The sequence below is a fragment of the Schistocerca americana genome, chromosome 3 (genome assembly GCF_021461395.2).
Source record: "Schistocerca americana isolate TAMUIC-IGC-003095 chromosome 3, iqSchAmer2.1, whole genome shotgun sequence".
Lineage (NCBI taxonomy): Eukaryota > Metazoa > Arthropoda > Insecta > Orthoptera > Acrididae > Schistocerca > Schistocerca americana.
This window is the reverse complement of record NC_060121.1, coordinates 586,990,180-587,002,668: the sequence shown is the minus strand read 5'-3', so window position 1 is coordinate 587,002,668 and position 12,489 is coordinate 586,990,180. Positions and strand designations below refer to the sequence as shown.

The 12,489-nt window shown below is 46.5% G+C and overlaps 1 protein-coding gene across 1 annotated transcript in view; it reads right to left on the bottom strand.

The window, feature by feature from the left end:
* The window catches only part of LOC124605593 (WW domain-binding protein 2), a 135,381-nt gene that overhangs the window by 109,666 nt on the left and 13,226 nt on the right, over nt 1-12,489 (bottom strand). The window contains exons 2-3 of the mRNA XM_047137381.1: nt 10,860-11,034; nt 8,043-8,202 (exon numbers count right to left, since the gene is read on the bottom strand). Coding sequence (XP_046993337.1) covers nt 8,043-8,202; nt 10,860-11,034 — 335 coding nt within the window. The remainder of the gene's footprint in view (nt 1-8,042; nt 8,203-10,859; nt 11,035-12,489) is intronic.

The window sequence follows — 12,489 nt, the reverse complement described above, 5'->3', positions numbered from 1 at the left end:
CAGAACACACTGTTACTCATGACTCCACGAGTCCTGTAACTCCAGTCCAAGGTATACTTATTATGAGGAGGACTAGCCTCCCTCATTCTTTTAGATGAATGGATGTGAATATTCCCAGGCAGTACAACCTTCTCGCTGGAATGAGGAGAAGATTTCGAGAGTTCCATCACGGTTCCACAAGCAGCTAGGGAAATAAGGGCCCTCTCACGCAGAGCCCTGCAAGCCTGAGTAAGGCTTATAAAACTGAGGTGCAGCAGGTTCCCCAGAGGCTGCCCATTAAGGACTGTTCCACCTCAACAGCCATGCATCCCTATCAGTGCGCAGCACACCTTGCGATTAAGGGATTTCTGATAAAAGTTTATTCCGTTCTCACGATCCTGTCAGTCAAGCCAAGATCCCCATTCCCTGAGACCACAATGTTCACCACTGCATCGTACGATGGTTGCTGAAGCATGCCCAGAGCTTACGGTGACAGGGGACTTGCAGCGATCCCTGTGTTGATGGGGCTACAACCAACAGGGTACATGGCGGCACCACCACAATGGACTGGCTACCATGCTGGATACGAGGTGCTAAGTAGTCCATGGTCATCATTGGTGCAGAAAGCAACACTGCATAGTGCATGGTGGAAAACGCACCCTGGGGTCACCAAGCCCGTACCCAGCAAATAAATGCTGAGCCACAGAGGGCACCTCTGAATGTCTTCCAGAATTTGGCACATCTGCTACAGTAAATACATTGGGATCCAAACTTGAACCAGTTATTACCAAACAAGTAGGTTTCTTGCAAAATGCCACAGGCTGCAGGGAAGAATGATGGTAGCCGTTGTAGCTCAGTCTATAATCACCCTGAGAGTAATCAGAGATGGGACTCGGGAGAGACGGAGGGTCGGGATAACAAATTACGCTCCAGTCTTCACTCATTGCCACCCGTGTAGGTTCCAGGATGGGTAAAGTTGTGTGCCTGCTGGAATCATATTCATCTTTGATTTCTTTGCCGACTTGTCTTTGGAGATTTTTAAAGCTGTGTAAATTTGTATACTTAAAGATTGGAATGGAAGAAGAGCGGGCATCTCTACAGCTTAAAGCCATAAGTTCCTGCAGCCTGCAGATCCTTCAGCAACTAGCTGGTTTTGGGCTGCAAGTCCAAATGGTGGTGGTGGTGGTGGTGGTGATGGTTGGTTGGTTGATTGGGGTTGAAGGGACCACACAGCAAGGTCATCAGTCCCTTGTTTCAAATGTGGTTCATTCAGACAGATTGACATCTCAGAAACATCACAATGATAAAAGGTAAAAGGCTAAAAAATGTAAAAGTGGAGTCGTGTTGTCAATGATAAAACGAGGGAAGTCAGCAAGAGAGCAAACTGAGAATAAAAACCAATTTCTGAGAACTAGTTTGACCATCCGGGAATTGTCAGCCAACATTAAAGGTAAAGTGCAGGGAAGTCTGTACTTAAGTACGCAGAGCCAAAAGGAGGGGGCATTCCACCAAAATGTGGGCTACTGACTGGAAGGCTCCACAACCACAAAGTGGAGGTGGCTTATTATGCGAAAGAAAACCATGGGTCCGCCTGGTGTGGCCAATGCGGAGACAACACAGGGTAGTTGAGGCCTTTCAGGAGAGGCGGAGGGAAGAGCACCACGGGACAGGTGTCGCCTTAATAGCACAAAGTTTACTAGGCAGGGAGGTAGCCTCACAAGAGCTGGCCCATGATTGTGCAAAGTGGGATTTGATGTGAAGCCATAAATTCGCTGCAGGAAGGGTTACAGAGAAGGGGATAAGTGACTGCTCCCCCAGCCAAATGATCAGCAAGCTCATTACCTGGGATACCCACATGGCCAGGGATCCAAAGGAAGTCAACAGAACAAGCAGCACAGTGAAGATCTGCGAGATGGTCATGTATGGCCAAGACCAAGGGATGGCGGGAAAAACACTGGTCAATAGCCAGAAGGCCGCTCATTGAGTCCATACATAACAAAACACGGTTAAGTTGGGACTGTTTAATAAAGGTAAGGGCCTGGGAAACTGCCATCAATTTCAAAGTAAACACCCCACATGTAGGTGGCAGGAGACGACTTTCCATGCCAACAGAGGACGTGAAGGCATGTCCCACACGATCAGCAGATTTAGAGCCATCGGTGCAGAAAACAACTGCATCCCAAAATTCCCATAAAATTCTGCAGAAAAAACAATGGAACACCATCAGGGGAATGGAATCTTTCGGACCTCAGCGGAGATCCATCCGTATTTGGGGCCGAGGAACTAACCAATGGGAGGTTGTTGGGGAGGGAACATGGGAGACAGGAAAAAGAAGAAAGCTGAAAATCACAGCAAAGAAACGCAAGGCAGAGCCCAATCGGTAAACCCACCCGTGGGCGGGAATTTGGTGGGCAACATCCGTGGTCTGGGAACAGGATAGAATAGGAAGGATGAGTGGAAGAGGAATAGACAGCGATTGCATAAGAAACCAGAAGCTGGGACCGCCGAACAGAAAGGGAGGGGGGGGGGGGCCATCCCAGCTTCAACCGAGAGACTATCAACAGGGCTAGTAGGGAAGGCACCAGTGGCCAAACTGATACCACGAAGTCCAAGCGAGACAGCACTAAAGCCCGATAAAGGTGGAGAAGGATGGAGCGGTCCCAACCCCAAGAGGTGTGGGAAAGGAAGCGAAGGACGTTGAGTTTACGGAAACATCCTACTTTCAGAAGTCTGATACGAGGCAGCTAAGTGAGCTTGTTGTCGAAAAGAAGACCCAGGAAACGAAACTGTGGGACCACAGGTAATCGTTGGGCATCGAGAGAGAGCTCGGGATCAGGGTGGATCATAGTACGGCGACAGAAGTGGACCACCCATGATTTTAAAGGAGAGAAATGAAACCCATGTGAGAGGGTCCATGCAGAGGCATGCCGTATAGCTCCCTGGAGATGCCACTCTGCAGAGGCCATCGAAGAGGAACTAACCCAAATGCAGAAATCATCCACATACAGAGCAGGGGTGACCAAAGGACCAACAGAGGCCACAAGTCCGCCTATAGCAATCAAGAAAAGAAGTACACTCGATACGGAATCCTGTGGGTTGCCAGTCTCCTGGGTCCATGGAGAACTAAAAGTAGTACCAACCCGAACCCTGAATGACGAATGGCACAGGAACTGGCAGATAAAAATTGGGAGTGGGCCCCGAAGACGCCACTCATGAAGTACAAGTAAGATGTGATTGCACCAAGCCTTGTCATAGGCCTTGTGAAGGTCGAAAATTACTGCAACCCAATGGCACTGGGAAAAAGCCTGGCGAACTGCGGATTCCAAGCGAAGTAAATGATCGATTGGAGACCGTCCCTCTCGGAAGCCACACTGGTCTTACTGGGCTTAAGGACAGGAACCACGATGCTATCCCTCCATTGTGAAGGGAAGTCACCCTGGAGCCAAATAAGGTTGAACACCTGGAGAAGATGTTGCCGTTGTGGAGCACTGAGATGTTGAAGCCCTGAGTCTGGGCCAGGGGCCACATCATGAGAAGAAGAAAGTGCGGAAAGAAGTTCCCATACAGTAAAAGGTTCATTGTAAGATCCTGACTGACAAAGGGTAAAACATAAGGCGTAAACTTTGGCCCGCTGTTTCTGGTGAAGGAAAGCAGCTGGATAGGAGGCTGATGCTCTTGCAAAATGGGTCGCAAGATGTTCCGCGAGAATCAACAGGTCCGTGCAAAGGACATCCGGGAGGTGAAGACCCAGGAGGGTAGACTGCCGATGGCAACCTTGGAGAGAGCGAAGTGTAGCCAATACCCATGACATAGGGACAGTAGAACTGAGGGAAGAAACAAAGCTTGCCCAACACATCCGTTTGCTCTGGGGAGATTAAGTAACGGGCTTTAGTGCAAAGGCATTTAAAGGTAATAATGTTGGCAACGGATGGGTGCCTCTTAAGGTGTTGCAAAGCTCGACAGCGATCATGGATGGCGATGGCGATGGCAATGGCCGTACTCCACCACGGGACTTGCTGACGGCCAAATGGTCTAGATGAGTGTGGTACAGCAAGGCTAGCCAAACCATCACATCAGAAACGTCACGTAGGACGTCATAAACACAACCCGACAAAGAGGGAGAAAAAAATGACCTGTGCAGTATATAGAGGCCAATCGGCACATTGGAAAGACCAACAAGGTAACCTGTCCATCGGGGAGCGGGAAGGGAGCAATAGAATCAACAGGAAATGGTCACTACCACAAAGGTCGTTGTGTGGCGACCAGTGTAATGAAGGGAGGAGGGACGAAGAAGAAGGAGAAATATCAATGGCAGAGAAGGTACCATGACCGGCACTGAAATGAGTACGGGAACCATCATTAAGAAAGCACAAGTCGTGGTCTGCAAGAAAGTGGTCTATGAGAAGACCCCGACTAGATGGAAATGCACTGCCCCACAAGGGTTGATGAGCATTAAAATCCCTGGGGAGGAGGAAGTTGCTGAAGAAGGGCAGTTAAGGCAGCAAATGTAAGAGTCCTGCCAGGAGGCAGATAAAGATTGCAAACTGTGACCACATAGTTCCGGTTGACCCTAACAGCAACCGCTTCCAATGTAGTTTGAATAGGAATCCACATGCTAGCAATGTCTGTACGGACCAACAACCAACGCCACCAGAGGCCCGCAGGGGCTGACCCAATTTCAACAGAAAACACGGAACCCACATAGGGTCGGTGAGTGATCATCAGTGAAATGAGATTCATGTAGAACCACACAAGCTGCAGAGTAAGACAAAATAAGGGATTTCAACTCCGGAAGGTGACGGTAATATCCATTACAATTCCATTGGATAACCACAGAACGATGATTCAAATGGGGGTTGAACAGGCTAAAGCCAGTCATGCCGCCGGGTCACCATCCGTCACCGACAAGGAGGGGGCGACATCCATGAACAACAGGTCAGAATCAGTGTGTGAAGGTGGGGATGGGACCTCTGCTGACACCAGAGGCCCCTTGTTCCGGGACTTACATTTCTTCTTCTTTTCTGTTTGAGATCGACGAGGGCTGTGCGGCGTAAAAGAGCCAGCTGCAGCAAGATCTGGAACAGAAAGAGATCGGGCGACCTGGGTTCTCGTGGTCATCGTGTGGCAGCAGACCTTTGGCCTGGAAGGTGCCGGGAAGGGGTATCCCGCGAGGGGGGCCCCTTGACCGGCAGATCCGAAGAAGTGGGACACTTCCCCAGCTGGGGAGGGGGATTGGTACCCGGAGGGGAGGGTGTGGGAGCCGCAGGTGAGGGGGGGAGAAGAGGGGTTCGGGACTGGGGTAAGGGAGGGGGAGGAAGGGTTGAAGATGTAACTAAAGCATAGCTGGACGTCATGGACATAGTGTGAAGACATGCATACTTCTTACGAGCCTCAGTGTTGGTTAGACGATCAAGGGACTTAGACTCCTGTATCTTCTTTTCCTTCTTATAAACTGGGCAATCTGGTGAACATGGAGAATGATTGCCATGACAATTAACACACACAGGAGGGGGAACAAAGGAACTCCCCTCATGGAGGGGACATCCACGGTCACCACAGAGAGGGTCCTGCGAACAGTGGGAAGAGTGTATAAAATGCAAACACTTATAACATCTCGTAGGTGGTGGGATGTACGGCTTCACATCACATCGATAAACCATAATCTTTACTTTCTCAGGGAGGATATCCCCTTCAAAGGCCAGGATAAAGGCACCAGTATCAATGTGATTGTCCTTTGGATCTTTCTGAACGTGCCGAACAAAGTGAACACCTCGCCGTCTGAGATTGTCCCGAAGTTCCTCATCAGTTTGAAGGATGAGTTCCCTGTGAAAAATCACACCTTGAACCATATTCAGAGACTGGTGGGGGGTAATGGACACAGGAATTGTGCCAAGATGGTTACAGGCACGAAGGGCCGCAGACTGGGCAGCTGAAGCAGTTTTGAACAACAACGAACCTGACCGCATCTTGCTCTGTGAGTCCATGTCGCCAAACTTGTCTTCAGCGTGTTCCACAAAAAAATAAAGGTTTGGTATTGGTGAAAGTATCCCCATCAGTCCTGGTGCAAACCAGATAGCAGGGGATAGGTTTCGACCCTAGCAAACGAACCTGAGCCTCCCCCCAGGGGGGCTAGGGAAGGGAAGGCCGAAGGGGCAGAAGAAGCAGCACTAAAAGAATTAGTTCCATGCAGAGAGACAGCTGCAGAAGAACAGCCAGAGTTCTGGACCTGTACGCGTTTTATTTGCATAGCGTCCACCCTGATACCATCCACTCCGGTCAGAGGCTCTCGCCACGGGTGCCACTCAGGCACAGCAAGGGCCGTCTGGCACGGCGGCCATTGCCGGGAGTTCCGATGCTCCAGGACGACAAGCAACCACTACTAGGCTTACATGAGGTGGTCACAGCTCAGGTATCAGAAGCATGATCCCTATGTTTTCAGGGGGCTCAACCAAAAGGGTACATAGCGACCCCACTACATGGGCTGGCTACTGAGCTGGTTATGCACCCTAGCATCAGACAACGACATGAAGAAAAAGGTGAAATGAACTAGGAGTGCACGTGTCGGAGACACTAGGTAAGGTGCTCTTCCCCAAATGACTCACACTACGGAACAGAAATTTAGTAATGGAGGTCAAATCCGAGATGGGGACCAGGGAATGCCGAAAGGATGAGGTGATTACGCAACAAAACCAAATTGTAAAGCCAACGTATCCAGGAGGATATTGGGGCCAACTTAAACAAGGACACCAAGAGAGGGAGACGAGAGGGCGAAGGGGAAGGAGCAAGGAGAGGAGGGCAAGGAAATGCAGCCCTGGAAAGAAGGAAGGCTGCAATAGCTCGGAGCCCGTGCTCGCCACGCACGTACTCACGTAAGGACCGTGAGTCCCCTGGGGGGGATGATGATGATGATTATTATTATTATTATTATTATTATTATTATTATTATTATTATTATTATTATTATTATTATGTTTGGTTTGTGGGGCGGTCAACTGCGCCGTTATCAGAACCCGTACAATTTGCTTTGCACAGTCCAAACTCGCCACTGTCATGAATGATGATGAAATAATGAGGACAACACAAACACACAGTTATCTCAAGGCAGGTGAAAATCCCTGACCCCGCCTGGAATCAAACCCAGGATCCCGTGCTCAGGAGGCGAGAATGCAACCATGAGCTGAAGACAAGTCCACACGGGTCTGGGAGGAGGGGACAGACAGCATATATCTACCAATGGACACCAGAGATGAGCAATGTTCCTTTGGCTGAGGGCGGGGCATCACAGTCCCAAATGATAGTAAGGAGAGGGGAAAATAAAATGGTAGACTACCTCAGATAAATTGGGTGTCATCATAGAATGGCCAAGGGCGATGCCATTTGGAAATCTTTTTCCACAACTGTCACAAAAACAGGTTGTCATAACAAAAGGGTGAAAATGTTTATACTTCTTTTTATCGAAGTACAACAAACACTCACAGGTGTTATTTTAACGTCTTCCGTTTTTCTTGTAAATGGGACACACTGGCAAGTGGGAGTGATGATGGCAGTCCTTACAGCTGACAAATTGTAGAATGGACACAAGATGTTTTGTTGTGCTCAGTGCGCCCATAGTTGGCACAGATGTTCTCTCATGTGTACTCAGTTATCCTTCAGCAGACAAACTGCTCTCCTGATTGTAATATCAAGTCCTGGAAAGATACTCTGCAGTTTTCTGCTTACGTCTGCTTTCTGGATCAGAAGGGAGCCATTAATGTCTTCTGCAATGCTGCCACCACTCTAAAAATATCTTCAGTGTTTTCCATAAAGAACTGAGGTTCAATTGTTAGAAATAACACTAACCTGGACACTTGCCTGCAAAAATTTTAATCTATAACGGAATTTAATTACTACATATACTCATATTTACTTTGGTATTCTATTAAAAGCCTCTGTAAGCTTGTTGTGGCCTATATTATAATAATAAAATGAAGGAATAATGTTAGTCTAGTGCAGTAACTATTATCATCATCAATTTACTGTAAATATTGCTATTAGTCACAGAGAACCATTTTTAAAAAACGTACCCATCTGCGCTGCTTTCAACATTGCTGTTCCATATTCAATAGCACCACCAGACTTAAAGAGAAGTTTGAACTTTGCCTCACCAACCCAATTTCCATTAGGCTGCGCTCTCACCTTCCCTTTTATATAATTTGCACCAAACATGGGTTGTTCCAGTTCAACCTGAAAGAAATAAATTACCATGCATGAAAAGTAAATAAATGCCGAAACTTGTTAGCTTTTGGAATAAATCCTTTGTTGGGCTAGAGTACAAATACGTACACGAAAACACATGGGCACACACACACACACAAGCCCCTACTCTGCACTAGGCTGGACAGACAGACAATGGTGGGATTGCATTTAGGCAGGTGGCCTACAGTACATTGGGTGGAGGGGGGGGGGGGAGGGGAGGGGAGGGAGGGGAGGATGGAAGGCAGGCAGGAATAGCAGCTGAGATGGGTAGCTAGCAGCTCAGAAGAAGGAAGCAGGATTTCTGGCTATGAATATGGGAGGGAGAGGCAGCAGGTATGTGGACTAGACACATGATGCACAGGCATCGGAGCTGGTGTGATGGGGAGCACAATGAATGTTATATGGAGACATGGGTTGGGAGGGGGTGACAGGAGAGAGAAAGGGGAAAATGGTCAGTAGAGGATATAGGGACAGTGGGTTAATGGAGACTGAGGTGGTAACCATTCGTTCTGATGGCAAGTTCGTCGGTTGTCATGAGGCCATTGAAAGCTGTGCAGTGATTACAGCAGAGTTTTTATATGTCATAGTTGCTTTGAAAGGTGACCTTGTCTCTGTGGGATAGGATAAGTCTGAGAAAGGACTGGAGTAAGAAGTGCTGGGTGAGTGAACTGGACAAGTCTTGTATTTGGGTCTCTCACAGGGGTGTGATATCTGTGGCACGGGGTTGAGAGTGGACGCAGCATAAGTGTGGACAAAGATGATGTTTAGGTTGAGTTGACAACATAACACCACTTTGGGAGGGGTGGGAAAGATTTTAGGTAGGATGTCACTCATTTTCAGGCAGGATGATAAATAACCAAAACCCTGACAAGAAACATGGTTCAGTTCTTCCAGTCCAGGGTGACATTTGGGGCTAGGGACAGTGCTCCTCTTTGGTTGATTCTTGGGGTGGTGGGAGGATTAGGGATGTGCGAGAATCTAGCATGGGGAAATTGTTTACGGACAATGCTTGCCGAATAGTGCCTGTCTATGAACGGCCCTCATGAGGCTTTTAGCATACTGAACAAGAGTGTTCTTGTCACTGCAGATATGTCATCTACAGGCAGGCAGGGTGTATGGGAGTGACAGCCATAGGCTATTGCATGACATCCACATAAGTCAATCTTTCAATGGGCTATCTATAGGAAACTTCCCTAGCCTCTCAAAGCCCAAACCCCTTGTCTGATTCAGATTCACTGACGATATCTTCATTATCTGGACTCAGGGTCAGGACATCCTATCTCTGCAACCTCAGCACCTTCTCTCCCACCACCTTCTTGGATGTCTACCACCTCTTTGATGGCTCGATCCATACGTATGTCTACATTAAACCCACTGACCAATAGTAATGGCACTATGACAGCTGTTATACCTTTCACACCAAAAAAATTCGCTCCGATACAGCCTGTCCACCCATGGATGACATACCTGCAGTGATCAGAACTGCCGTGCCAAATATACTGAAGGTCTCATGATAGCCTTCACAGAAAGGCACTACATTCTAAACCTAGCCCACAAACAGATCTTCCATGCCATATCCTCTCACTCCCCTAATCCTCCCACTACCCTCAAGAATCAGCTACGAAAGAGTGTCCACCACCTCGCCCAATAGTGCCCTTGACTGGAACAACTGAACCTTGTCCTTCACCAGGGCTTGGATTATGTATCATCATGTCTGGAAATGTGAGGCATCACATCCACAGCCCTTCCCTTGGTTTGGTATTCCATCACCCACCCAATCTACACAACATCCCTGGTCACCCCGTGCCACTTCCACTAACAACCCCTTGCCACAAGGATCATACCCTGTGGAAGCCCCAGGTAAAAAATCTGCCCATTTCACTCGTGTGAAATACATGTGACAAGCTTATCCTATTGCATCACAGGCAAGGCCACCTGTGAAAGCAGCGGTGTCATGTACGAAGTCTCATACAGCCACTGCATAGCTTTTAATGTTAGAAGGACAACCAACCAGTTGTCCACCACAATGGTGGTCATTGCCAAACTGTAGCCAAGAACATAGTTGACCACTTGGTGTATAGCATGCTGCCGAGCACGACATATTCAATTTCAATGGCTATTTCGCAACCCAAGCCATCAGGAGCCTTCCCTTCAACACCAGTATCTCTCAGCTTCCACAATCTCCTGGCTTCAATCTCCATCAACCCAATGTCCCTACATCCTCCACCTACCAGTTTCCCCTTCCTCTGTTCTGTGAACTCCTCCCAATCTCCCCCCCCCCCCCAGTTAACTTTTCCATGCACTACATATGCATCACATCCTACTGCCTCTGATACTTGTGCACCACATGACTATTTCAAAGATCAGCTATGAAAGAGCATCCACCTCATCACCCAATAGCACTCGCGTGTGTGTGTGTGTAGTTTAGCTCAACAAATGTTAATACCACATGTTAGCTATCATACTGTGAAACCAACCATCAAGTAACAGCAGGTTTGTTCTGCAGTACTGTAACAAATAACATTTACAAATGACAATGTGAAGTAGAATGTAACAACAATATATCAATTTAAGATACTGGAGACATTATGGTACCACTGCAAAGATTTATTGTAAGAAAGTCTGAAGCAATTAAAATTACTTACATCACTCAGTGTTACAAATGGAAAGCTAAATGACTGCATTTTGTCTCTCGAATCTTTAGCATTGAATATCATGCGATGTGTTGTCAGATATAACCTTCCTACTTTGGTGCCTTTAAACTCTGGCTGATCCTGTCCATGGAATTCCATTGTTACATGATCACTAAAAAGAAGTATGCTGAAACAAGTAATGAAATTCAAAAAATAAATATGTTGAAAGAAGGAATGAATTTCAAATATTAATCTTTGAAATTTTACTAATTTACATGTTCTCAAACAATGCTTTCGTTATTCTGGGCAGTTACGTGACTAGATGCTCAGACACTGAGGAAGATATGCTACAAAAATTTAACTATAGTTAGTAAATTACTCATCACACACGTTGTAACAAAAGCCGCTGATAAGCTAGACATCAACATCACCAGACCAAAAGGAACTGAACAAACGTGGCCACAAAAAGCCCATCTAAAAAATATCTGCCTTTTTGATACTATAATCTGTATATATCTGCATTTAATAAAGTACCATTTATTTCAAATTACCCATTTATATTCACTTTCTGAAGAATTAGACTGAAAGAAAAGTTTACCAACAATAAACATATTGCTAATATATTGCACGAATTAATTCTTAATTTTTTCCAAGCAAAGTAGTGGACAGAAAAAAGTGTAGACAATAGGAGTGAAGGCCAAAAGCAAGCTCACCCTGGGCCTGAAAAAGGTATGGGTAGAGTAAACGAGAGAGGACATAGGGGACAACATAGCTTAAAAAACTGTGGATGAGTACGCAAAGGTGAGGGGGAGAGAAACGGCATGTAGAAACTGGAGAGGGTGTGATGTGATACAAGGGTGCATGGAGTATAGAGACTAGATGAGAAAAAAGTCAGTATGATTGGAAAACTGAAATATATGTTTGAAAGGCAATCATTCATCTAAAGACTTCAATAAAATATCCAGATGTCATAGGTAGTTCTGTAGCCACTGAGGGTGATCATGCTGTGCCAAGTAGTTGCTTTGCCACTGGTAAATCCAAGCTGCCTTGAGCAAAATTTGGCAACGGTGAGTCACGTATGCGAACATCTGTTTGGTGAACATACGAATTTGAAAGGTCACAGTGACTGTAATGAAGTTAATACATGACATGGTTGCTTTCATAGATTGCCCTGTCTGATGGTGTATATGTGCCAAGGATTTGACTTAAACAGAATGTGCTGAGAGCATGCTTGGAATATCTTGCACAAGTCTTGCATGCAGATTTTATCCACATAGCAATGAGATGGGAAATAGCTAAAGCATGAGGAGCTAGATTACTTTGTAGGTTGACAGTTGAATATTACTTTACAATACAGCAAAAATTTTATGAAGAATTCTGGAAAGCCAGTATAAACCCTGCAGGAGGATGTAGGCAAAAAGTTCTAATCCAGGATCATATGTTTTAATTATAGGGAGGATGCCTTGTGAATGCTTAGCGTATATGGTAGGAGTATTAGAACTATGGGAAGATAGCAAAGATGTTTTTTGTTGACAATTACCTGCACATTCACTTTCTATATCATTCATAAAAGGACACCGATACATTGCCTTCCCTAATTTCCTGCAGTCAGCAAATCTACTGTCTCATTTCTCGTCTATAA